The sequence below is a fragment of the Gadus chalcogrammus genome, chromosome 3 (assembly GCF_026213295.1).
Source record: "Gadus chalcogrammus isolate NIFS_2021 chromosome 3, NIFS_Gcha_1.0, whole genome shotgun sequence".
NCBI classification, from domain to species: Eukaryota; Metazoa; Chordata; class Actinopteri; order Gadiformes; family Gadidae; genus Gadus; species Gadus chalcogrammus.
Genome location: NC_079414.1, coordinates 23,969,299 through 23,996,340, shown reverse-complemented (window position 1 = coordinate 23,996,340; position 27,042 = coordinate 23,969,299). Strand labels below are relative to the sequence as shown.

The 27,042-nt window shown below is 47.6% G+C and overlaps 4 protein-coding genes across 9 annotated transcripts in view; 3 read left to right on the top strand and 1 right to left on the bottom strand.

The window, feature by feature from the left end:
- The window catches only part of pds5a (PDS5 cohesin associated factor A), a 32,523-nt gene extending 31,202 nt beyond the window's left edge, over positions 1-1,321 (bottom strand). For 2 of the 6 annotated variants that reach the window (XM_056586849.1, XM_056586852.1), the window contains exons 1-2: positions 1,188-1,321; positions 165-317 (exon numbers count right to left, since the gene is read on the bottom strand). In XM_056586849.1, the coding sequence (XP_056442824.1) occupies positions 165-278 (114 nt within the window). In that variant the 5' untranslated portion in view covers positions 279-317; positions 1,188-1,321. The other 4 variants (XM_056586853.1, XM_056586855.1, XM_056586850.1 and 1 more) reach the window with 3 other exon arrangements.
- Positions 1,322-2,023: 702 nt separating this feature from the next.
- Positions 2,024-14,403, top strand: n4bp2 (NEDD4 binding protein 2). The gene is made up of 16 exons (XM_056586847.1): positions 2,024-2,449; positions 2,976-3,909; positions 4,004-4,128; positions 4,287-4,375; positions 4,769-4,845; positions 4,969-5,073; positions 5,633-8,409; positions 10,091-10,176; positions 10,324-10,369; positions 10,525-10,736; positions 11,323-11,447; positions 11,651-11,777; positions 11,944-12,120; positions 12,709-12,877; positions 13,505-13,628; positions 13,717-14,403. Exons 1-16 carry the CDS (start codon positions 2,209-2,211, stop codon positions 13,760-13,762), a joined length of 5,460 nt encoding a protein of 1,819 aa, XP_056442822.1. The 5' UTR covers positions 2,024-2,208; the 3' UTR covers positions 13,763-14,403.
- Positions 14,404-14,439: 36 nt separating this feature from the next.
- Positions 14,440-17,848, top strand: rhoh (ras homolog family member H). Its single transcript, XM_056586848.1, has 2 exons — positions 14,440-14,805; positions 15,469-17,848. Exon 2 carries the CDS (start codon positions 15,707-15,709, stop codon positions 16,472-16,474), a length of 768 nt encoding a protein of 255 aa, XP_056442823.1. The 5' UTR covers positions 14,440-14,805; positions 15,469-15,706; the 3' UTR covers positions 16,475-17,848.
- A 3,341-nt stretch (positions 17,849-21,189) lies between these two features.
- Positions 21,190-27,042, top strand: part of chrna9a (cholinergic receptor, nicotinic, alpha 9a) — a 10,758-nt gene continuing 4,905 nt past the window's right edge. The window contains exons 1-6 of the mRNA XM_056587302.1: positions 21,190-21,235; positions 21,768-21,913; positions 22,912-23,066; positions 23,615-23,792; positions 24,719-25,070; positions 25,942-26,564. Coding sequence (XP_056443277.1) covers positions 21,190-21,235; positions 21,768-21,913; positions 22,912-23,066; positions 23,615-23,792; positions 24,719-25,070; positions 25,942-26,564 — 1,500 coding nt within the window. The remainder of the gene's footprint in view (positions 21,236-21,767; positions 21,914-22,911; positions 23,067-23,614; positions 23,793-24,718; positions 25,071-25,941; positions 26,565-27,042) is intronic.

Sequence of the window (27,042 nt, the reverse complement as noted above, 5' to 3'; positions counted from 1 at the left end):
TACAGAACCGACCGCAATAGAAGGTGTAGGTGAGATCATGCATTTAAATAAATTGGCAACAGGGTATTGACATCTCATGGAAGACGTCCATCTGGAAACTTTGGTGAAACAGTGATAGGTTGGTGCTTGACTTGTAGCAGACACACAGAGAGTTGTTAACTTACCTTTAACCGTTTGACCATTTCATCGTTACTGATTTTATCCGTAATCTCTTTTACTCCCGGTGGGTAGACAATTTTCCCGTCCCCCGCCGGTTTCTGCTGTGGTGGAAACTCCATGCTTGTTTGTGTATATTCCAGACGGTCTTCTACTGGCCTCTATGGGTCAGAAAACAAAAGTTCACGACAACAAACCTATCCCACTTCACAAAATCCTTATTTGCAAACAAGTAGTAATATCCAATGTGTATTTTCTCGTAATAACGCCAAATACACAGTTCCACATAATACAATCTCGAGCGATAGAAAGTGTTGGAACGAAGCTAAAATAAAACTAGTATTGTACGTATGTCCCCATGCTAACGTAGATAGCTCGATATAAACTCAACGCTCACGTTAACAAACACCATTAAGGTACACAAACCAGAACGCCAGTTTAGTTCAGCACAAGCACTCGAACAGTGTCCTCGGATAAAACCCCACAATACCAAACATTTAGCCAATAAGACGGCCAGTGAGCTAGCTGCATTGAAATTGTAAGCAATTTTGCGGGAGTGTTACACAGTAGAGTAGCAGATGATGCTAGCTACCTAGCGGCTAGTCGCCACAGCTAACTGGTTAGCATACATGGTGGCCTAGGCCGCGAGCTCTCCACAGATCCCCATCACACCGAGCCCTGCCGCTACAACGCTAGGACGGAGTACAACTTAAGTATACGAACTGGGATTGAGAAAACTCCTCTCTTGGTTCAATCGTGCAGTTTCTGGCCAAAACCGTCACTTTGTTCAGCAGGAGCATTTAGCTAATTTACTTGTTTCTGTCTTTTTTCAACTTCAACACATCGCTTCCTGCCGCCGCTAGTTTACAGGCACATACTGCTACCGTCCTCCCGGAGCCCTCATCTGACCAACAACTTGTCCCTACGGTTCGTTTTGAACACCCTCATAGTTAAAAAATGAACATAGTTGGCGTACACAGCGACAACATAAATCTTCGGGTATTCTCGGAGTAATCGTTTAAAATATTTACCTCTTGAGTGGCCCGTTTTAATTCATTTGTCTGACACAGATAAGGTTTCTAGTTTCGGCACAAAGCTCTCTCCCTTCAGTCAATGCAGTTCGAATGATCTGTGTGCAAAGACTGGGGGTGTAGCGCCCCCGTCGGTCTGCCAAGGGCATTGCACCCAACAGATGTGGCGGGAGCCCGACGAAACAGAGATGCAAGCACCTGATGGCATGTAGAAAAATAAGATGATGTTGTAATGTATGATTATAACGCGGAATATAGGAGCATTGGTTTGCTGGTTATTATGTTGGTAGGTTCTTGGGGGGGTATTTTTTTTGTCATGAATTGTGGAAGGATTTGTCATTATGGGGGGTGATTAGCGTGTATGAAACTGTCACAGCGTTTCTCATGCGAGACGAGACGAAATCCTCTCGGTTTTTGCGGTACTACAACTCCCTTGAGTCATATCTGAATTTCGACAACAACAAATCCCATTGATGCATTCCCATGTCATATATTTGTGGATGTGAGTAATTAGATAAAATAAAGCAAACGTTAGACTTTTGTAACACGTTGACATTATCTGCATTCAATCTATTGAATAACAATTTGATTGTCTGAATGTCCAGCCTGCCCCATTGCCATCGCCACTTTAATGCCCACTCAAACGTGTTCACGCATAAACTTGTAATTGTTATGCTTTTCCCATTAACCTCTTGTGATGCAGACATTCTTGGCGCTTATTCTCAACCCGACGATGCACAATCTCATCCACAATCCCACTGACCTCTACTCAACCATAACCATCTCTACCTGATGTCAACTATTGATAAACTTTACCATCTCCATAGCTGTAATGCATCATGGGAAATACGCGTCAGAAAAGTCCACCCCGGCCGTCCCACTCCCACTCCCCTGTCCGGTTCAACGGCATGTTTCTACTCTTGCGGCGCCTACTGCTTTTGTAGCGAGCACTTTGAGTTGATGTTTAGCTGAATGAAACCAAACATCATCGGTGACCTGGGGTAACGAAGCTAGACCGGTCATGCCTCGGAAAAAGAAAAACGCGCAGAGCCCTGCAAGAGTTCCCGGGCTGTCAAACGACGACACTCCGAGCAGCAGCCAATCCACTCGCGGATTGAGGGGATATGAGAATGCCATGGCGAGCAATCTGTCCATGATGTCCAGATCTCAAAAGGAGGAAATCGTTAAAAACATGAAGGAGATGTTTTCACATTTGGACCCGGAAATAATTTACATCGTGCTTTCGGAGTGTGGTTTTAAAGGTGGGCAACACAGTTCCGTGCCTGTGAACTTCAAAAAGGGAGCTAAACAACTAGCTTGTTTGTTAGCATGTGGTGTGGTTTAGAGACGGGCTGTGTTTACATGAGTGATGCACCACAAATGTGGTTTAATTATCGTTGTCTCATGCTAATCATCATAATCTGGCGTCAGAATATGGGGAATCATTACCAAAGAAATGTGTCATTGCATCAAGATTAGTGTTTTTGCACCTGTTAGTCGTTAACCTGTATTGACACTCATGTCTATGCGTAAACATGTGATCTGCTCTGCTCGACAATCGTGTTCCAGTTCAACACGTGATGGTTCAAAAGACCCATTGAATTTAAATGAATGAATGACTGATGAATGATAGATAAATTTGACATTAACTAATGTATGCCTCATCCGCCTTTGCCACTATAAAAATTCTGTTAATTAATTTAATGGAAGGCCTGTTTTTAATCATGTAATACTTGTGCATTCTTTCCTTTTTAACTCTAATTTCTCTCCTTCCTTCCTGTTCTCTAGTGGACAATGCAATGGATTCTCTGTTGGAGCTCTCCGTAGCTGCAGAAGTTGTGGCCCCCTATCCTGGCCCCGCCTCTGGTTTCGAGCTCACTGCTGCAGCCCTCCTCAGTCCCAGACGCTCTGACCAAAGCCCAGATTTGGATCTACCTAATCAATCCAAATCACTGTCCTCTCCTTTCCCAGCATCCCTTTTGACAGAGGAAGCGGAAGGAAACCTGTTGAGCTCTCAGTTTTTCTCAGCTGCTTCCGCTCCCCTGTCCTCTTTCCCTCCACCCCCAATACCACAGCGTGCTCTCCCTGAACTGCTCCAGTCCAGCCTGGAGCCGGGAACCACAAGCACGGGCACACCCGGAAGCCCTTCCCTGAATAACAACAAGCTCAGTTTCTGGGAGCGGAAGGATGTCAAGAAGGAAGAATCGTTGCTAAATTACAGTCATCTGATATCGCCACCGGAATCGGCTGCGGCCAAAGCCAAACCCAACGCTTCTTTGGATCTGGTGGCATCGGGGCGGCCCTCGGCGTTCCAGGTCTACAAGAAGAGTGACGCTGCTTCCGAGAGCTCACAGAGCATGCCCTACGGAGACGTGGGAGGAGGGGTGAGATCGAAGGTGCTCCCACAAACATGGCAACCAACACATTGGAACCCTGAGTTACCATCATTCTGTCCCCGCGTCCATGGAAACCAGGGCCCCACTTTCATCACCCCCGTGGCCTCTGCATCTCCCTGGGACAGCCGTCTCAGACCCGCTTCCCATTGGTCAAACCAATGGACCAGCCCTCTAGGGTCCCCTAAACCGCTGGATGCCATTCCTAAGTCGCGGGCCCCGCCTCCTGCTCCGCGGGGCGCCGGCGCCCACAGCCGGCTTCATATCGAGGGGAGGGTACTAGTGCTTCTGCGCGGGGCCCCGGGATCCGGCAAGTCCACGTTGGCCCGGTCAGTATGACGCCGTAGTGACACCGAAGGCTGCCGTTGGACTCGTTCTGCTGTCACCAAGTTTTGAATTGTTTGTTGTTGTTGTTTCTTTCAGGGACATGTTGGACCAGAACCCAGGTGGAGTGGTGCTGAGCACAGACGACTATTTCAGTCGCCATGGAGATTATCGTTTTGATCCGTCGGCTCTGGGCGAGGCCCATGAGTGGAACCATAAGAGATGTAATCGCAACCGTCTTCAAATTGTCACTAAAATTGAATGAGTTTGAAATGTCCACATCCGTCGACGTGGCTCGGTCGTTGGCGTTGACTCCCAACAGCGCTTCAGTTGAGGTGTTGGTCTTCTGTCTCAACGGTGTCTCACTCTGTTCATCCCACAGCTCAGGAAGCTTTCTCCAGGGGGGCTAGTCCCATCATTATCGACAACACCAACATGCAGGGCTGGGAGATGAGGCCATACGTAGCACAGGTGTGTCCACTACCCATAACGACTGTGTCGTTCCCTCTATTTGTTTGTCATTCCTATCCATCCTTTAATCTCACTAGGGTATTTCATTTTGGCCACTTGCATTGTTTTTACTAATTCGAATAGTTGTTATATTGTGTTTGCTGATATTGCACCTTTAGGACTCCTAGCCATACTAATAAGAGGCATTTCCCTTATGTGCCCCATGTACATGTTTCTTCATTGTTCTACCCGGTCGTTAAGAGTTATTTATTTTGGCCTTTTGTTTTGAGGAAATATAGTTTAAGGGTTAGGGATGGGATTAGTTAATAGAAAAGGTGGGGAATTTGAATATATTATGGAAGTTGCCAGTCTAAAAATAGGCTTTTAAGGTCTGGGTCATTGTGTCCTACCTAGGCATTGAGACATAACTTCAAGGTACTGTTCAAGGAACCAGACACCTGGTGGAAATACAAGCCAAGGGAACTTGCGAGGTAAGAAAAGTGAAGAAATGGCAATAAGGCATCTATTCCAGGTTGTTGTGAATAATATAATAATTAGAGGACTTTACGTGGTTAACGCCTCTCTCTGTATTTCCCGTTTTCATGCATGTCCAGATGTAACAAGCATAATGTGCCAGTGGAAAAGATTCGTCGTATTCTGGATGGCTATGAACGCTTCGTTTCCATCCAGTCCATCATGGGTTCCCAGTTCCCCCACCAGTGAGTGTCATAAACTCAGAGCTTATTGAACTGGGATACATTTTCACAGAATGTACTGTACTCGGCCTCATCTAACTATAGTAATAATCCGTCTGATAATTATCACCAATAGCTTTTTTTTATTATTATTTTGCATACCAACAGCAGGAATTTTGGCTGTATTTGCTTTAAAGCTGCTATGTATTATGGGACTAGCTTATGTTAAGTCCCATGAAAACAGATGTATTGCCGGTGTGAATCAATCACTGACTAATTTATGATTTAATGATATAACAAACTTATGTACATACGATAAGCATCCATAGGCTACTGAGAATTTCTGATCCAAACCGAAATACATAAATTATAATCAAATTCACAATTATTGATATTTGACCAAAACTTTGCCAAGCTATATATTATCATAATATATGATGCATTTTTATGTTGTTATCAAAATGACCTCAAATGATATTGTGTATTTGTTTATGATTTGCTCAACGATAACTTGTTTAGTAGAGTACACTCTTCCCCCTCCTCGCTCTAACTGATATATGATATGTTTTTTCTTGTGACCAAGGTCACCAGACACTCTTTGCCCGGACTTGGTAGGAGAGCCTGGATTTGCTCAGGGAACTGAACAGTCCAACCCTTACATATTTTCTGCACTTCCTGATGTTTCCTCTATCGGGCCTACCGGGGATACGTTCATGGCAGCACATGGTAGCCAGCAGTCCGCCCAAAACACTGACGCTGATGTCGACGACATGGATTTACTAGATATGGAACTGGACGCCCACCTGCAACGTAGCCTTGATCAAGGAGTTCCTGACTGCATTGTGGAATCGGTAGTGAATGAAGATCAGCCCGATGACGAATTGCCCATGGCGTTCTCTGAGTCTATAGGGCAAAGTGTTAGGAATGTGCAGGGAAAGAGAGCGGCTGGCCTCAATTGGTCTCATTCAGCTGAGCTGGGGGGTGATCCTGACCCCCCCGGAGAGGTGGGAGAGATGGCCGAAGGCGGAGATGTGGGGGACGTCAAGCAAAGGCCAGAACTTTTAGATTTTGTTGGGGACTGGCCTCACGAGGACTGCATGGAGCAGCGGCAGGCGAGGAGAAGAGAGGAACAGCGGGACAGGGAAGAAGAGGTTGGCAGGGCTGGCAGAATAAAAGCCAAAAGCGGCCCTGATGTGACCGAGTTTCAGAAGCTCCTTGACCTGATTCAGACGAGCGATGACCTGACACAAAGGGTCCCTCCCCTGGCCCGCTCGCTCTCCTCCAGCTCTGGAGACCGGTCGGAGAGAGAAGGGGAGACAAGAGGCGGTGCGCAAGGGTCCCAAGGTGATGCAATTTATGGGAACTCGGAGCACAACATGAACCGGAGTGACGGTGTCAGGTCTGAATTACCTGATTGTGTGTTGGACTGGAAGGCAGACCTTTCCTTGATAGTAAGTGAACCATCTGAAGCTACTTTGGTTGAGTTAGGAGGGGGGGAAGTTGGGGCCGTAGTAAATAGTAGTAGACAAGAGATCGATCTCAACCCAGAGGTTTGTAAAGACATAGTGTCCGGGTCAGAGTCTACGGACCCCAGTGCCTGTGTTTCTTATGATAATGCTGATTTACTGAAAGCCTCAGAGATTGTGGCGGCAAACGTTTGCCAAGACGGAGTGGTTACCTCTGATATCGGGGTTGAGGTTGGAGCGGGGACTACTACTGAGAAGGTCACTCATCGGACAGATAGTGTTGGCTCACTGGGGGAAAACAGTGTTGAAGCTTTCGGAAGCCCTATGGGTGAAGTGGGTCAGAGTCCGGCCTCCGAGGGCAGCATCGAAGCCAAAGGCAGCACATTCAGCGGGGGCAGCCAGGAACGCAAAAAGGGTCGTAGGTCAGGCAAGCTTTGTAAACTAGCCCTCACCTTTACTCAAAACTGCCCTTCCCCTGCCCCTCAACCCCCCATTGATCCTAGTCCAAATACTAATGCTCCCGGACAAACCTCTAGTCATGGGAGCACTCCATCAGCAATCGTTTTCGCCGCTAGTCCAGATTGTAACACAGGCCTAGATTCTAAAGGCAGTCATGAGCAATGCCCTGACCCGATCCCTGACCCTCAGACCATTGTCCAGCTACAGTCTGACCCCCATAGCCTGGGGGAAGACGATGGCTGTGCCTCCCAAACAGACCCTCAAGACTTTGCTTTCCTCTGGCGCATTGATCAGCACCCCAGGCCCGATGACACAACGGCGGTCGGCGCGGGGGTCCCCCCCAGGGACATCACCGTCTTGACTGGCGACCCCTTCCGCTTTGTCCCCTCTGTGTGCTCCGCGGTTTCCGCAGCGACTGCAGTTCACCCACTCGGCCACTGCGAGGTGCCGTACCGCATGGGGCACGAGAAAGGCACACAGGTGGAGGAGATGGAGGTGGGGGTGGCCAGAAGCCGGCTGGAGAACCTGCGCATCCTCAGCCGTCACTTTAAACTGGTGAGCTTCGACATTCTGGAAGACCTCTATGATAAGTGTCATCAGGACCTGGAGTGGACGACCAACCTGCTATTGGACTCTGGGGAGAGGTTCTTCAGGGATGACGATGGCGAGGGCCAGGGATACGTCTGGGGGGAAGACGAGCAGAACCTGGCCACTTTATGTGACAGTTTGGAGAGGGATCTACACATCGGGTTGCCGTCTAGTGCAGATGAAGAGGGGGACCCCGGTGACCGCCCAGCGTCAGGGGCACCGGTTGGTGGGGCGGACCCCCACGAGGTAGCCAGTGCAGAGGGGGGGGGTGCACTGCTAAGAATAGTGAACGAGTTTGGGGAGAAGTCTCATTCTAACACTGAAACATCAGGGGCACGGTCGAAGGATATCAGTGCATCGAGGACGAAAAACGAGCTGTCCGGAAGTCGTGGAGGACTTTGGTCTGAGGATACGACCACGAACGGGGATCAAGTCGGCAGACGATCCAAACAGAACACAACCCCTCAGCCACTGCTTACGCTGCTGAGTAAGGGGGAAGAAACGGGAGGAGGCTGGGACGCAGTCGGACAGGAAGTGACATCAAAGCCCATCAGCGAGGGGCCCAAGCTCAATAGCTCAGATGAGGAGACGTCATTTGAGAACCTAGGAGCCAAGTATGGCGGAGAGGAGTTGTCTGACATGGACGAGATGACCCGGCTGCTCCTCGTTGAGCTGGAGGAGTCGGACAAAAGGGAGGAGGAACAGAGGGTTGACGAGAGGAACTCCAGGAAGCTCCAGGAGGAGAACCGAAGCCGGCACATGAACATCCGTAGTCTGGAGCTCACGCTCCCCACGGAGCTGGCCATGCAACTGACTGAGCTCTTTGGACCCGTGGGAATAGACGCAGGTAGCTATTAGCCAATGCTAGTCACCCATGGTTAACTTCTAACAAGGGCTGTGCGATTATATAATTTTGATCGCGATTTTGATTTTTGATTACAAATTTCAAAAATCAATCAAAAAACGAATCCAATAAAGTAATTTTTTTTTGGAAGAACATGCATATTTGTACATTATTTTCTATGGAGCCAGTTTCCTGCCATAATTCAAACCTGAAAAAAAAAGTTTCGAAGGCTTGTACGTCTGGGTTTGAAAACTCAACACCTTGTAAAAAAGGTTTTGCAACACTGAAAAAAGAAATTATAACCTGAATCTGTAAACATGATTTTGTGTTCTATTTTATCTTCTTCATCATTTTCACCAACACATTTTCAAAGTTCAAACAATTTCACCAGTGCATTTGCAGAGTTTCAAATCTGGCACTGTTCTAACAGTGTATTTCATTGTTTCCCGGTTTCGAAACCTTGTAAATGGGATTCTGCAAACAGGTGTTCATACATTGAGAAATAAGTTTTGAAAGGTTGAATATTTAGTTTTAAAAACTTGTAAAGGTGTACGTTTACGCCATTGCAACGTATCTTTTCAGAACTGACTTTTCAGCACTGACTTTTCAGACAGTCAAAACTGAAAAAAAAAAAAACGTTCCTGGGGGCGGGACCATTTAGCTCTAAACCTATTGGTTGCTCTCGGCTGACGTACAGTCCAATCACATGTGCCGTTCACCGGGCTGTGCGTGATTGACAGTGCACTGCCGATGACAAGAATGTGATTGGAATGTACGTCAGCCGAGAGCAACCAATAGGTTTAAAGCTAAATGGTCCCGCCCCCAGGAACGTTTTTTTTTTCTTCAGACTTGACTGTCAGGAGTTTCAAAACATATGCGCGACAGAACATTGCCAATATTCACGTGACTCAAAGCTTGCGCCTGTGTGGTCAAATCTCTGAAAAGTCAATGCTGAAAAGTCAGTTCTGAAAAAATACGTTGCAATGGCGTAAACGTACACCTTTTACAAGTTTTTAAAACTAAATATACATGAACACCTGTTTGCAGAATCCCATTTACAAGGTTTCGAAACCGGGAAACAATGAAATACACTGATAGAACAGTGCCAGATTTGAAACTCTGCAAATGCGCTGGTGAAATTGTTTGAACTTTGAAAATGTGTTGGTGAAAATGATGAAGAAGATAAAATAGAACACAAAATCATGTTTACAGATGTTTGAATTTTTGTTTGAATTTTTTTCAGGTTATAATCTCTTTTTTCAGTGTTGCAAAACCTTTTTTTCTAAGGTGTTGAGTTTTCAAACCCAGACTTACAAGCCTTTGAAACTTTTTTTTTTCAGGTTTGAATTATGGCAGGAAACTGGCTCCATAATTTTTGATCTGAACATTTTTAATTTGAACATTTAGTGTATTTTTTTTTTAAGGGGACATTTCAAAGTTCTCAAAGTTCTCAAAAAAACATGCAATATTGACCAAAAAAATAATCGTGACTGATCTTTATCCATAATCGAGCAGCTCTAGTCCTAACACACATTACACACTATTACCTTCCCCTCAATATAACGAGTGCACATCAAGGCAATTGAACATGCTGCAAGCAACCGTCTTGGTATTTATGTGTTTTTTGCTGTTCACAAGGTCTTGTCCTAACCTTGAATTAACATGTCTGGTCCGTAACTCTCAGGTGCATGTTCTAGAGATGACTTCTCTGTGCACATGGATCTCAACCTTGCTAAAATGCTCCACGAGAAGTGGAAGGACACAATCCAGGTGAGTCTGAGCAATGGCTTCCACTGATACATCAGTGGACTCTTGACATGTCAACAAGAGTTGACATGTCAGGCATATCTGTTGCCGGTGCGTTGCACAAGTCTACTCCGTCGTTATGTCTGGCTGACGTTCAAGTTTGGTTTGCAGAAAAGCCAGAGACAAGCGGCGCTGTCTTACCACCTGTTCCAGGAAAGTGAGTTGATACTTGAAATACCCGTTTTAAGTTTGCGTACAAGGGCGTAAAGGCCCTCAAGCGTCTGTTTCACACCTAACGCCGGCATTCATGCTTTTTGTTGCAACTTTTACGGGACGTTATGATTGACACGAAACATCTCGATGTTTATGTAGGCTCATCCCATTGGGGCGAGAGCCAGCCAGCCAAACCTGGAACCCGGCCAGCAGACTTTCTGATTGGGGCAGAAGGGTATGCGTCACTTAGCAGCGAATCAGAGGCCCAGGCAGACTTCCCAATCATGGACCATTGGAATGCGCCCCGCACCCAGGTTTCCCTCAGGGATATTATGTCAGAGGAGCACGCTCGACAGCAGAAAATGGAAAAGGTATTGCATATACACACCCTTAGAGTTTGGCATTCACCCATAATCGCTCAAAACGCCTGGCGACAGTGTTGCAAGGCATTGTACATGACAGGTGGATTTTCCCTCGTTCAATTTTAGGTTGGTTATTTTTTGTTTTGCTCATTTTATTAAAGTTATGCTTTAACACCTGCCTTCTTACCTTTGACTACCATTCATGTTAAAGCTGAAACGACCTGAAAGAATACATCTCTCAGGGTAACCTGATTTGTCAATGCCCTTTTCCTATCCTATCCTATCCTATCCTATCCTGAGTACTAAGTCTACTTAGTGCAATCTGGCCCCCTAATCATCCTCCTGTATAATTGGCTGACTCATTAATTCCCTCACTCTCCACCTCAAGCTGGTGTGTGGTGAGCGTTCTGGCGCTGATTGGCTGCCGAGCATCACCCAAGTGGGTGCTACACACTGGTGGTGGTTAGTGAGGTTCCCCCTTCCCTGTAAATGCGACTTTGAGTGTCTATAAAAGCACTATATAAAACCAATCCATTATTATTATTATTACTACCGTTCATCTCCCTCCACTTCCACCCGACCTCGGTTCCCCCAGACGAGGCACAGTCGTGCCGACCTGGACCTGCGTGACAGCGCCACGCTGCTGAAGGAGAAGCAGCTGTACGGCCTCTTCCCCGGCATCGACCGCCACTTCCTCCATGACATCTTCAGAGACCACAAGTGAGAGACCCCCCCCCACCCCCACCCCCAAAAGAAACAACTTTCAGATCACTCTAGACCATTTTTTTTTTAATGTATTAATTAATTAATAATTTACACCTGGATTCATGGTTATGTGTACTTGTAGTTGTATGATATAGTACTGGATTTTTTCAACATGTGTACACGTGTGTGTCCGTGTCTGTCTGTCTGTCCCCGTCCAGCTATTGTCTGAAGGAGACGGAGCAGTTCATTCGTTCTCTGCTAGATGAGGGTCCAGTTAAGACGGTTGTGGCCCCTGAGTTTCCTCGCACAGAGCCGTACCGAGCACCAAGCAAGGAGCGGGAAAAGGTGCACATACACACACTCTTAATATCGGCGCCATTCACACAATTCATCAACACCCCCCCCCCCCCCCCCGGTCGTCCTTGATCTCTATGGGAGGATCAGTGGATCCCTCATACATCATCATGGCCACTGAACCCCACAGTGTATCTTCTACCCCCGGTCCCCACAGAGGCCCAAACTCCAAGACCCTGGGCCCAGTCAGTTCCAGGACACGGAGGACCCAGAGTACGAGGACTTCAGGGCCGAGGCCAGCCTGCAGAAACGCCGGCAGATGGAGAACTTTGCTAAGGCGGCGGAGGCCTTCAAGCAGGGGAAGAAGGAGGTGGCGTCCCACTACGCCCAGCAGGTAACGCAGCGACGTGTGTGTGTGTGTGTGTGTGTGTGTGTGTGTGTGTGTGTGTGTGTGTGTGTGTGTGTGTGTGTGTGTGTGTGTGTGTGTGTGTGTGTGTGTGTGTGTGTGTGTGTGTGTGTGTGTGTGCGTGTGCGTGCGTGCGTGCGTGCGTGCGTGCGTGCGTGCGTGCGTGTGTGTGTGTGTGTGTGTGTGTGGCCAGCCAGCCACCCTCCATGTCTTTGCCTAGCTGTGCATTTGGCCTGTTTCCACACTATGCGTGCACCCGTCTTGTAAGCCAGGTGTAATGGAGGACAAAGGTGTACAGGAAACATCCGAAATACCACAAATCCGTCAATAGAACACAACTGACTCATTTCGTAATGAGTAGTACTGACGCCTCAAAAGCTGTGGGCTTGACGTAAGTGGCAGTGCTACTACTTCAGGTTTCGCGCGTGCGTGCGTGCGTGCGTGCGCGCACCTTTCTGGCCTTCAAACCAAATGAAGAGCTAGCCGGAGCTCCCCACATTTGGTTCTGGAGGTTCTATTGTTCCGGTTGATTCCATCTGAGCGGCCCCCCTCTCTCTCTCTCTCGGCCTCCCCCAGGGTCACCTCCACGGGCAGAAGATGAAGGAGGCCAACCGGCGAGCAGCGGTGCAGATCTTCGAGCAGGTGAACTCCTCACTGCTGCCCCGCAACATCCTGGACCTGCACGGCCTGCACGTGGACGAGGCACTGCAGCAGCTCGGCCAGGTCCTGCTGGACAAGACCACAGGTGTGTGTGTGTGTGTGTGTGTGTGTGTGTGTGTGTGTGTGTGTGTGTGTGTGTGTGTGTGTGTGTGTGTGTGTGTGTGTGTGTGTGTGTGTGTGTGTGTGTGTGTGTGTGTGTGTGTTAAGTATTAGGGTGTGTGTGATATGGACACTTGGGATTGTGGCTATGAATTATAAAGTTAGTTGCAAGAGTTTGATCACAAATGTACTAACAAGTCAATGACAAGGTGTGTGTGTGTGTGGTTATTATTCGGGTGTTTGTGTGAGAAGGACACTTGGACATTGTGACATTGTGGTTATGAAATATAAGGTTACACATAAGAAGTATGTGTGGGTTTGTAAGTTGTATTCGGGGGGGTCACAATTTAATTTCTTTATAATTGCTTCCACTGAGAGAAGAGAGAGAGAGAGAGAGAGAGAGAGAGAGAAGATTCATAAATGTACTAAGAAGTCAATAGGACAAAGGTGTGTGTGTGTGTGTGTGTGTCTGGTAAGCACGACTAAAGAAGCCTACTACTTAACCTCAAATGAAAACAGCCATATTATGTCTCCCCACATTCATGTCTGACTCTGATCTGTCTTGCTCTCTCGGTCTGTCTGTCTTCCTGTCTCTGCCTCTGTCTGTCTGTAGAGTACCAGCAGGGTCTGTGTCAACCCCAGCTCTCCGTCATCACAGGAAGAGGGAACCACAGCCAGGGGGGAGTGGCCCGCATCCGCCCCGCAGTCATTGACTACCTCACCAACAAGCACTACCGGTACGCACCCACACATCCACAGTCACACGCATAGAGAAGCCCCCGTACCCCCAGATCCTAACCGTTCCCCCGGCCATCTGCCTCTCAGGTTCAGCGAGCCAAAGACGGGGCTGGTTCTGGTGTTTCTGAACTGATCCGAGCAGTGCCACCTTGTGAGGTGGACCCCTGTATAAACCACCACTCGAGGATTGGACCACTGTCGTCTGACTTGTTGCTACTTCATTTGTGATATAATTCCTACCTTCCGCCCCTAACTTCCCTGTCCCCCCCCCCCAACGCCCTAACTGCTGCCTTAATCAAAAGCCTTACCTGGGACGTTTTAGGAAGTCTTGATGTATATATCTTAAGAACCAAGGGTTTTTACATTTTTATTATTTTTTATTCCTTTTTTTACTGAGAATATTTTTTGAGATGATTTACTATAACGTCATGTGATTTATAAAAGTCCAGATGATTAAATATTGCAGGGTGAATATTAATCTCTAAAGTTGTATCAAGAATTTGAGTAATGGAAAAATGTTTGTGCCGAAGGAGCTGCTGCTAAATACTGACTCAGGTTAAAAAATAATTATTTGTGCTTTTAATTCCTTTGTGGTTATTATTGTGGCCATATTTACTGGTGTACCTTAGTGAACTTTATTGATAATTAAACAGATGAAAATTTCATAATTTCATAATATGTAATTTCATGGAATTGATGATTTTATTTTTGTACTTTGTAATATTGTTCTTCATGGTCCTACATTTAAAATCAATATTTTATTAAAGAGATGTGTTTTTAATATTGGGTGTGTGTTTGTTAAGATTTTGCAGATTAAAGTTAGTAATTACATAAGAGCATTTTCAAAGAAGGCTGTGGGTGGGATGAAACTCAGCAGCCTGGTTCGACAGAGCGGATGCTGTGAGAGCAGTGCATGGTGGAGAGGTAGGTCTTCACTGTCATGTCTCACTCTTGAACTAGTTGGACGGTAACGCGTGTTCTGATAACGGCGTTTAGATCGGTTTTTGCCGTTCTGTGTTTAACTTCGTTTCGGGTTTGATTATATAAATCGACTTTAAATTGTAGCACTGTAGTTGGATATTTTAACTTTTCTTATGAAGCACCGATGTGTGAATGGAAATGGTTTCTTTCCGAGCTTGCGAGTTCGAAGCCGATGAGCTCGACAACGGAAACAAGGTAAAAGAAATAAATAATAAATATGCATTTTCTTTAATTATTATATGTATGATTTCGGGTTGGATTTGCAACATTCAGCGTGATGGAGGGGAGTAGGCCTACTGAACGAACATTTTTCAGGCTTTCTTTTTATTTTTGCTTAGAAATACACGATATATCTTATATTCTAAGTATATTTGCGCTTAAAATGTATTCTATAAATGGTTTATCAGCTGGTGCCAGGTGATCTGGAACGGATTTTCATTGGGCTACAGTTGAAAACTGCACACGATTTCTCTGACGATTAAGGCACACACTCATACTATTTATACTTTTTTTCAACTACTTTGTCTTCAACTACTAACCAACTCTCACAAACAGACACATGGGAATTGTCTGTGTTCTATAACTGTTGCATCAAAATCTATTAACTATCCCGACTGCCACAATATTTGAACTTGATGATATACATTGTAGTGTTTATCTCCTCACAGTGATTACTCGTCTCAATTTCCTATGCAATAGTGTTTCTATTTTTAAAAGAGAATGCTAAAAGTTCTCTAGACACACATTGAAGTAAAACAAATCGGTTTAAAACTTAACCGCTGCACCATCATTTCATGAACGCCACTCCAAGGGAAGATTATTTTGAATTTACTGACATTGTCGTCTCTATTTCCTCAGTAACTTCCCCCGGAGCTGAGTGAACAGAAGGACTTTTATCTTCCGTCTCTACGGTCTACATGAGACTCCAGGAACTGGAAGATGTGCTGAACAACGTGTGGATGTATGAACCACAACCCAAAGGGCGTCTCAACTCCGGACATCTGCTTATTCAATCTCACAATATATCCACCCATTGACGATAAGTAGTAGTTTAACCGCGTACGCTACTTAACAGCTAAAATGGACTTCCCCTGGTATGGTTATTATCACCCTGGTGGAGGTCACCCAATCGGGGCAGGGGAAAAATACAACCCCACCTCATCGTGTTGAGAAGTTAAAAAAACGTCCCCACTCGGCGGGCAAAGCCGCCTCCCGGGAATCAGCCGTACATCCTTCGAGGGCGAGCGGGAAGGCGCGGGTCAGCGGGGCCATGAGCGGGTCGGCGGGCCTCGAGATGAAGTGCGTGCTGGTGGGCAACACGGCGGTGGGCAAGACGGCCCTGCTGTTGCGCTTCACCTCGGAGGAGTTCCCCGAGGCCTACAAGCCCACGGTGTACGAGAACATGGGCGTGGACGTGTACATGGACGGCGTGCCCATCAGCCTGGGGCTCTGGGACACGGCGGGCGACGACACCTACCAGAACATCCGGCCCATGTCCTACCAGCAGGCCGACGTGGTGCTGCTCTGCTTCTCCGTGGCCAACCCCAGTTCCCTGGCCGACGTGCGGCACAAGTGGATGGCCGAGGTGCGGCGCCACCTGCCCTCCGTGCCGGTGGTGGTGGTGGGCCTCCAGACGGACCAGCGCGAGGCCAGCCAGCTGCGGGGGGGAGCCCCGTGCATCGGCGTGGCCGAGGGCCGCCAGGTGGCCCAGGAGCTGCAGGCCAAGGGCTACCTGGAGTGCTCGGCGTTGGCCAACCGCGGCGTGCAGAAGGTGTTTGAGTGCGCCGTCCGCATCGCAGTCAAGCAGTCCAGGAGGCAGGCCCGGCGACAGAGGTTCCACGTCGACCAGTGCAAGGTGTTGTGATGCCGGGCGGACTGGGCCGCGCATGGGACGGTTGTCAAGGGCGCGAGTGACAACGGGGACTATGACAACGGGAACTATGACAACGTTGTTTTGTAGCCGGTTGATCTTCACAAGGTTTTTTTCCAAAGTCGTGACCTCCCAGCGATGGAGGGGAGAAAAGAGATATTAGACATGTTGACTTTGTGGAACTGAAATGTGAAGATGCAATGAAAACGCCAACGTCCTATGACTTGGAGAGATCGAGGCCCGTAACCTGCACTGGAACCGGCATCGGTTTACACTAACCTGGCGAGGTCTAAACAAATACCCTCTTGAACCAATGGGATATGGTAGACATGTCATGGCTTCGTGACCGTGGCGGTCGACCTCCCATGCCCTGCCATCTGACGATCGGATGGGTGGGAGTTTAGATATGTTCGACTCTAGATGGTTTGCATACGGTCAGAATGGAGGATTCTAGGTTTATGCTCATTGGTTGGAGAGGTTCACCTTGAGGGTCTGTAGACTAATGTCCGACTTGTCCTAAAATAAAGTATAAACAACAAACATTTCTTATTACATTGGAGTTATGTTGCGGTATTAGCACGGAATAGATGTGGATCCTTTTTATGAAGTGAAACCTTCCGGTATTTGTTAAAGGTATGAGGTCATGGCTTACGAAGAGATCTTTGTGTTGGCTTAGGTTAAAGTCTGGGGGGCATTTTTGGGGAATCCCAGTTGTACTCGGTTGTGGAAATTGAGTTGAAATCCAGAACCGATTTTTCTTTTCGATTCACAGCTCAGTCTGTGAGCAAGGCATGTCAGTGGTTAGCCTGCTGTGAAGCCCCTCCTATTAGTTATAATATATCAGTTATAATATATATTAGTTATCACACATCTAAACGTACTATTGGCCAAGTGTTAGCCCCGTATGGTAAGACCGTTTGATGCTAATACATCAGACTAGCACGGCAATTTCTGTGATTCTCTCCTGGGGACATCTTTTTCAAATAGCCTTTTATCTAAAATATAGAGCTTCCAAATGTGTTTTGAAATGCACCCATTTTGAACACTTTTTTTTAATTAATCCCAACTATTGACTAAATGGTCAAAGATATTATCATTTAGTATCCCTGTGAGCATTATCTCTTTCCCCCTTTTATAATTTTTTTTTGTAAAAGGCACTCACATCAAAAAACATATACTATCATATTAGTATTTGATTTTATATTAAACTACTTCTACTGAAAGGCTGTTAATATACTTGAAGAGAAAATTATCTTTAACTTATTAAAGAACAAGATAATTCTCCAGGTACATAGATCATTTTCAAGTATTGTAATCGAGTATTCTTCAGTGCGGAAATAAAATGCTGTAAATGTATTAAAATATTTCTTCCAGTCCCCTAATTGTTGTTATCACTTTGTATCATAGTTTTTATGTGTGTGTGTGTGGGGTGTGTGTGTGTGTGTGTGTGTGTGTGTGTGTGTGTGTGTGTGTGTGTGTGTGTGTGTGTGTGTGTGTGTGTGTGTGTGTGTGTGTGTGTGTGTGTGTGTGTGTGTGTGTGTGTGTGTGTGGGGGGGGGGGTGGCGTGTGTGTGGCACATGTGTGTGGCGCGCTTGTGTGTGTGTGCGCACATGTGTGTGTGTGTGCGTGTCGACTTATTGTACAACACAAAGATACATACAATATACATACATTACATACACACATGGGGCTTTTCCTCTCTCTCCCTGCGTCTTCTTCATAGGAAACCTTTATTTCTCTGTGCCAAGCTGGATCCTACACCCAGTCAATCTGCTAAGGGTTGCATTCAGATTCTCCCCAAGTAAGAGCTGCTGGATCTGCTCTTGAAGGAGCTTCGGAAGACTGGAATTGGGGTTGTAAACTTTGGGACTTTTTTTCATATGTATTACATCTATATTATGTGAGGCTAGGTTTCTAGTTCACCTGAGAGAGAGTGAGTATAAATCCTTTTATTTAAATCGAACCATCGTTTCTTATGGCAACCGGTTTCATCATTCGTCAGTTTATCTTCACTGTATTTTGTTAACCCACTACCTTTCTCTCTCTCTCTGTCTCTCTCTTTTTCTCTCTCTTTCTCTCTCTCTCTCTCTTTTTCTCTCTCTCACTCTCTCTCTTTTTCTCTCTCTCATTCTCTCTCTATTTTTCTCTCTCTCACTCTCTCTCTCTTTCTCTCTCACTCTCTTTCTCTCTCACTCTCTCTCTCTGACTCTCTCTGTCTCTCTCTGTCTCTCTCTCTCTCTCTCACACGCTCTCTCTCTCTCACTCTCTCACACGCTCTCTCTGCATGCGGTGCAAGTGGCGCCATCAGGATGGCACACATCTTACAGCCCTTCTCCAGGATAAGCTACAAACCTGCTAACCACAATCCAGCGCTCTGTCTCTCTACCACTCTCTTTCATCGTACAGGCTGTCTCTCTACCTCCCTCGCTCCCTCGCTCCCTCTTTCATCATGTCAGGCTTTTGTCTCTCCATAACTATTTCTTGATTGCTTGTCTTTTTCTTTATTTCCCTCAAGAAAAAACTTATATTTCTGCCTCATATACACACTTGCACGCACACACACACACACACACACACACACACACACACACACACACACACACACACACACACACACACACACACACACACACACACACACACACACACACACACACATGCATGTATGCACACAAACACAAAGGCACACACTGACACAAGAATGCACACAAAGTTTACCTGTTTGCTCACTCTGTCACTGAAATCCCTATTTTATTATAAAGAGTCTCTTTCGCACTCTTATTTACTGTTTATCAAACAAAGTCTAAATAGAAGACACAAATATCTCTTGATTTCTCCAACTAAAATTGTACCGTCATTTTCTTGCAATAACTTTGACATCTTTCTTTCTTTCTCTCTCTCTCTCTCTCTCTCTCTCTCTCTCTCTCTCTCTCTCTCTCTCTCTCTCTCTCTCTCTCTCTCTCTCTCTCTCTCTCTCTCTCTCTCTCTCTCTCTCTCTCAAAACTCTCTCTCTTACTCACACACACCAAGACACACTAAGACACACACAGGAAACACCTGCGAGAGTCCTGCACCGCAGAACTTCATGTCGCCAAAGCCTCTTTAGATCGCATTAGACGCAATGTACATATGAGCATACAGATAAACCGAACGGTTAGTTAAATGGGGGCATGTATGTTGTAAACAAGGCCGCATTAACCATTTATGACAGTCACCCTTTATTTACAGTTTCACAACACCATCGCTCGACACGCTTGCTTTTGAATTGCCACGGCAACGGATAACATTCTCCCACAATTGTGCATTCGTAAACCACTTCTTCAGTGGCGTTGTGTCTGTTGTTTTTGTAAATAAATGTATAATTTATTAAAGGGTGGAGGATATTCCATCCCCTTAGTGAAGTCTGAAGGGCGTGTCCAACGACAGCATCGTATTAATGTATCCTCATTAGCATCATCGTGAGCCACGAGTAGTTAGCATTGTTGTCATTAGGCCATGAGAGTCTAGAAAAGTATAGTTTCCCACATGCTACTGTCAATTATTAATAAATTAATAGAAAATACAATAGAAGTAACATTCTCGTATTTCACCATGAAATTCTTCAGAATGATGAAATTACCCAAATGGTTACTGGTTGTCACCAGTGGTCACCAAGATGGTATTGTGTTAAATGTTATGGTAGTCATGACACCGTTTTAAATGAATTGCATTGTAAATTACAGCATTAGTTAAAGGCTTTGTCCGTATGGAAGATATTAGAAAATAGAATAGAAGTTATCATGAAGAAGAAACCTCAAACTTATTTGTGGTTTACCATTCTGCTGTGTCACCTGTTTCCTCTGCAGCCCCCACCTGCAGTTTTATCACCTGTCCCCTCTACAGCCCCCTAATACAGTGTGACCACCTGTCCCCTCTATAGACCCCTAATGCCGTTTTAGGTCATTGAAGTGACTCTTACAGTTACACCAGGGTCTCGTTTCCCAGTAGGAGGTCTGGTCCGAGGTGTGTGTCTGTGTTCATTACCCTGTGGAACATGTGAGGAGAACATGGGTGTTGACCTGGTCCCGGGTCAGAACATGTCCATATTTTAGTGTGTGTGTGTGTGTGTGTGTGTGTGTGTGTGTGTGTGTGTGTGTGTGTGTGTGTGTGTGTGTGTGTGTGTGTGTGTGTGTGTGCGTGTGTGTGAGCATGTATGTGTGTGTCTATGTGTAAGTGTGTGTGTGTTTGCCAATCCTATAGTTGTGGTCATATACACGGGTGAACATGCTGAAGGCGTTGGATTTCACCTGTTCCTCGTGCGGAATATGATACCGTGGTGTACCCAAGTTGTGCCAGTGTGTGTGTGTGTGTGTGTGTGTGTGTGTGTGTGTGTGTGTGTGTGTGTGTGTGTGTGTGTGTGTGTGTGTGTGTGTGTGTGTGTGTGTGTGTGTGTGTGTGTCCGAGTGAGCGATATCCCCAGGTCCTGTTCCACAGCAGCAATCACACACAGGTACAGGCACAAAGAAGGAGTGCGTCTCCGGATAACACCCAGTGAAGTGATCCTTCATACAGGATGTTCTCAGAGCAGTGGGCCCGCCGGGGAGAAGACCCCCGACGCATGCATTGAGGCTCCGCTGGAGGGACTGCCTTTGATATCCGGGACCCGCGCTGCTGCAGATGCACCTTTATGTTGAATTATTCATTATCGGTTCTCTCGTGATCGGTCAGCCATGAGGAAGACCCATGTACTGGTTTGGATCAACCTGGTGGTGCAAGGTCAGTAAACGTGCGGTTGTATGGTTGATTTGAATATAATCAACTCACTATTTTTCTAGTTAACCAACTATATCTATATATATATATAGATATATATATATCACTCAATCTCTCTTTCTATCCATCCATCTATATTCACCCATATCCGTCTATGTGTCTGTCTGTCTGTCTGTCTGTCTGTCTGTCTGTCTGTCTGTCTGTCTGTCTGTCTGTCTGTCTGTCTGTCTGTCTGTCTGTCTGTTTGCCTGTCTGTCTGTCTATCTGTCTGTCTGTCTGTCTGTCTGTCTGTCTGTCTGTCTGTCTGTCTGTCTCTCTGTCTGCCTCTCTGTCTGTCTGTCTGTCTGTCTGTCTGTCTGTCTGTCTGTCTGTCTGTCTGTCTGTCTGTCTGTCTGTCTGTCTGTCTCTCTGTCTGCCTCTCTGTCTGTCTGTCTGTCTGTCTGTCTGTCTGTCTGTCTGTCTGTATGTCTGTCTGTCTGTCTCTCTGTCTGTCTGTCTCTCTGTCTGTCTGTCTGCCTGTCTGTCTGTCCGTCAGTGTGTCAGGGGGCCCAGGGCCGCTACGCCCAGAAGCTGCTCACCGACCTGATGGAGGACTACTCCAACGCCCTGCGGCCGGTGGAGGACACGGACAAGACCCTGAACGTCACCCTGCAGATCACCCTGTCCCAGATCAAGGACATGGTGAGCACACACACGCCCACACACACACGCACACACCCACGCACGCACACATACACACACACGCAAGCATGCACGCATGTACGCACGCACGCATACATACACACACACACGCACGCACGCACGCACGCACGCACATTAGCACATGCACGCACACGCACAAACATACTCTCACACACAATCGCATGCAGGCGCGCACAAAAGCAAACGCACAGGTGCGCACACACACACACACACACACACACACACACACACACACACACACACACACACACACACACACACAATCGTACACACGCACGCACACACACACATGCTGTCTGCCATCTGGAGAGAGATAGTGAAAGCAGCCAGTGTCACCAGCTTACACTCGTGGCCCGGAGCTTTCAACGGCTTTCACTGATAACGGAGTCAAACATTTGCATTGATGAGCGGGGGATCAACGTTTTTGTTTCTGTAAAATACAACCACGAAAGAATATTTTACTGCCGAGCTGTCACAGGTGCACAAGGATGTGGTACGTAACAAACGAGACTAATGTACAGATAAGCCAACTCCATACCACAAGACTGTGGACTAGATCAGGATCGCAGGGTTCAGGTTGAATGACATTGCGCAAGAAGACCTTAGTCTAAAGGTTAAGCTACAATGAACAGACACCGGGGTTAGATCTAGGCCTTTGACTTGTGATAACCTCAGCTGTTGACAGCTGTGTACTTCAGATGTCGTTTGGGAAAACTCCAATTCAAGCCTTCTATCAACAACACATTGAGATCATTGACTGATGGTTGGAATCGCCATCTGTCTATGTGATAATACTGTAATATGTTGCTGTCCATGCGTGCGTGTATCTGTATGCCTCCATGCATACCAATCCATGGATGTGTGGGTCTGTGCGCCCGCAAATGTGCGGGTGTTTTTGTGTGTGCGTGTGCGTGTCTGTGTGCGTGCGTGCGTGTGTATTTGTGCGTGTGCGTTTGTGTGTGTGTGTGCGTGTCTAGGATGAGAGGAACCAGGTGCTGACCACGTACCTGTGGATCAGACAGATCTGGCATGACGCCTACCTGAGTTGGGACAAGGACGACTACGACGGCCTGGAGGTCATCCGGATACCCAGCAACCTGGTGTGGAGACCCGACATAGTGCTCTACAACAAGTCAGTCACCGGGGGGGGGGGGGGGGGGGGGGGGAGAGGGAGAGGGAGAGAGGGAGGGAGAGAGGGAGAGGGAGAGAGGGAGAGGGAGAGAGGGAGAGGGAGGGAGAGGGAGAGAGGGAGAGGGAGGGAGAGGGAGAGGGAGGGAGAGAGAGAGAGAGAGAGAGAGAGGGAGGGAGAGGGAGAGGGAGGGAGAGGGAGAGAGGGAGAGGGAGGGAGAGGGAGGGAGAGAGAGAGAGAGGGAGGGAAAGGGAGGGAGGGAAATATAGAGTTATAGAGAGAGGGAGGGAAGATGGAGATAGAGGGAGGTAGGGACAGACAGGGAAAGACAGAGAGAGAAGATGAAAGAAAGAAACCTAAATAGACAGAGAGGGAGAGATAACTATGTAATAGAACACTAAAAAAACAACAATAAAAAAACAAAAACACATCATGCCTCCATTGTCTTCACTCTAATCAATGGTTGAATGGAATTCGTCGTGGGTTGACCATGTCCTCTCCCTCACACGGACCCCCTCCCTCACACGGACCCCTGCGTCCCCCGTACGCAGGGCGGACGAGGACCCGGGCCAGGCCGACACCAACGTGGTGCTGCGCTACAACGGGGAGATCACCTGGGACTCCCCGGCCATCACCAAGAGCTCCTGCGTGGTGGACGTCTCCTACTTCCCCTTCGACTGGCAGCAGTGCAACCTGACCTTCGGCTCCTGGACCTACAACGGCAACCAGGTGGGACAAACACAAGGGGTCAAGGGTCACGGGCGGCTAAACAAACAACTGATAGGGGGGGGGGGGGGGGGGTTATTTAGTGTGTGTGTGTGTGCGTGTGTGTGTGCATATTTTTGTGTGTCCCTGTGTGTGCGTGTGCTTGTGCGTGCATGTGTGTGCTTGTGTGTGCATGTGTGGGCGTGAGTGTGTGTATGTGCGTGTGTGTGTGTATTAGTGCTTATGTAGGTGCATGTTTGTGTGTGTCCCTGTATGTGTGCATGTGTGTGTACAGTATGTGCGTGTGTGTGTGTATATGCATGTGCATTTGCGCATGTGTGTGTGTGTGTGTGTGTGTTTGCTTTTGTGCCTGTGTGTATGTGCGAGTTTGCGTGTATGTATGTGTGTGCGTCAATGCATACCTTCTTTTACTTCATGTCTGTCTGGTAAAGTCTCTTCTCTGTCTTGATGCATTTACATAGTGCTTTTATGGAAAGCGCTTTACTGCATTGCCTGACATTCACCCATTCAGACACCGACATCAGCCATGCAAAGGCGACAGCTCGTCTGGAGCATTTAGGTTTAGGTGGCTTCCTCTGGGGCAACTTGACCCTCAGCTAGGAGGAGCCGGGGATCGAACTAGCAACCTTGCGGTTACCAGCCAACCCGCTTGACCTCCTGAGCCATTACCGTGGGCGACAGCTGGACATCGGCATGATGACACAGAGTTCCAAGCGATGAGACAGAACAAAGCCTGAGACAGACAGGAACACAGACAGCTTCTCAATTAAATTCAATTTTAGTTGTATGGCCCTTCCCCATTACAGCCTCAAAGGGCTTCAGGGCGTGTATTTGTGACTCCCTCCCTCTGGGTGTTTATGTCTCCCCTCTGTAATCCTGTCTGCTCCCCCCCCCCCCCCCCCCCACCCCCCCCCCCCCCCCCCCACTAGGTGGACATCGACATGGGCTCGGACAGCGGCGACCTGTCGGACTTCGTGGAGAACGTGGAGTGGGAGTGCCACGGCATGCCGGCGGTCCGGAACGTCATCATGTACGGCTGCTGCTCGGACCCCTACCCGGACATCACCTACACCCTGCTGCTGAAGCGTCGCTCGTCCTTCTACATCTTCAACCTGCTGCTGCCCTGCTTCCTCATCTCCTTCCTGGCGCCGCTGGGCTTCTACCTGCCCGCCGACTCCGGGGAGAAGGTGTCCCTGGGCGTCACCGTGCTGCTGGCGCTCACCGTCTTCCAGCTCATGGTGGCCGAGAGCATGCCGCCGTCGGAGAGTGTGCCGTACATCGGTGAGGAGGGCCTGGGGACAGGCACGGGGGTTCATTCGTTCACTTGGATCGATTTGTTTTTCATTCTTTTTTCTTTAACCTTTATTTAACCGGGGAGAAAAAAATCACATTGAGATAGATATCACTTTTACTAGTGAGCTCTGGGCGAGGTAGCAGCACACTATTAACATAATTAAGACAGTCAAAGGTAGTCAATAGAGACATAAGTTAAGGTCAGACAACTTCAAGTGTTGGGTGGAGATATGACTTAAACTCGGTAAGTGAAATGATTCAGTAAGTTTGAATGATCTCTGGATCTCATTCCAAGCAACTGGTGCGCTATAAGTAAAAGCAGTCTTTCCAAACTCTGTCTTTATTGATTAAACATCTGCGGGAATATACCTACTTGAACGCAGGTTATAATCCTGTCTATTGAATGTTCAATGTGTTCAGGTGTCCCATCCTTTAGTCAGGGTTGCGTTTGATCCATTCAGAGTGGTTTCCCTTGTTCGGTTAATCACATGCTGTCACAGTCGGTCTAGGATACCGGAAAGGACATGGCCTATACACGGTTTAATATTTTATTAAACGCTATTTAATTTTTTATGCTAGTATTTTTTGTTCATATTAAGGAACGCATGCATTCATGTGTGAATGCATATGTATCTGTGCATTCATATGTGTGTGTGTGTCTGTGTGTGTGTGTTTATGTGTGTATGTGTGTGTGTATGTGTGTTTATTTGCGTATGTGTGTGTGTGTGTATGCATATGTATGTGTGTGTGTATGCATATGTATGTGTGTGTGTGTGTTTACATGCGTGTGTGTCCGTGCATGAATGCATGGTACGTCTGTTTGCTTCTAAACAACCTCCTTGCTGCCGCGCCCCTCCAGGGAAGTACTACATCGCCACCATGACGATGATCACGGCCTCCACCTCGCTCACCATCTTCATCATGAACATCCACTTCTGCGGCGCCGAGGCCAAGCCCGTCCCCTACTGGGCCAAGGTGGTCATCATCGACTACATGTCCAAGATCCTCTTCGTGTACGAGGTGGGCGAGAACTGCACCACGCCGGAGAGCGAGCGCACCTCGCCCTACACCGACGAGCCCATGGCGGAGGAGCGCTACCGCGTCCGGGACGACGACGACGACGACGCGTACCGGCGGGGCAACGGCCACGGCGGCGCCGGCAGCCCCAAGAGGCAGCAGGACGGCCGCCCCGACGGCCACTGCCGCCAGGACCACCAGCAGCACCACCAGCAGCAGCACCACTACAACAACCACAACAACCACCACGCCGCCCGGGGCCGCGGCGAGGAGGGCGGGGGGCCCCCGAGGCGCTACCCCCAGAACCACCACATCAGGAGGGACGAGCTGGACTACCAGAGGGACCAGCGCGGGACCCTGCAGCACCTCAACGGGGGGCTCAAGGATCAGCTGTTCTACCCCACCTCGGAGAAGCCCTACCCGGCAGCCTGCCCCTGCAGCTGCCCCTGCCCCCAGCACCTCAAGGTGAGGAGCCGACACACACACACACACACACACACACACACACACACACACCGTGTTAGGTGATCATGTTATGATGTGGTCACACACAGGTGAGGGGCTCTACACACACACCGTGCTAGGTGATGATCATGTTATGACGTGGTCACACACAGGTGAGGGGCTCTACACACACAACATGCTAGGTGATGATCATGTTATGATGTGATCACACACAGGTGAGGAGTCCTACATACACCTTCTTAGGTTATGATGCTGTTATGAGGTGATCATGTTATGATACGATCTCACACAGGTGAGGAGCCCTACACACATCCTTGTTAGATTATGATCATGTTATGAGGTTATCATTTTATGATATGACCGTTTTATAATCATTTTACGAAATGATCATGTTATGAAACTGTTCAAATGTGATCATATCATGTTCTAATGTGACCGTTGATCGTGTTGTGATATGATCGTATCTCTGTCTCTCTCT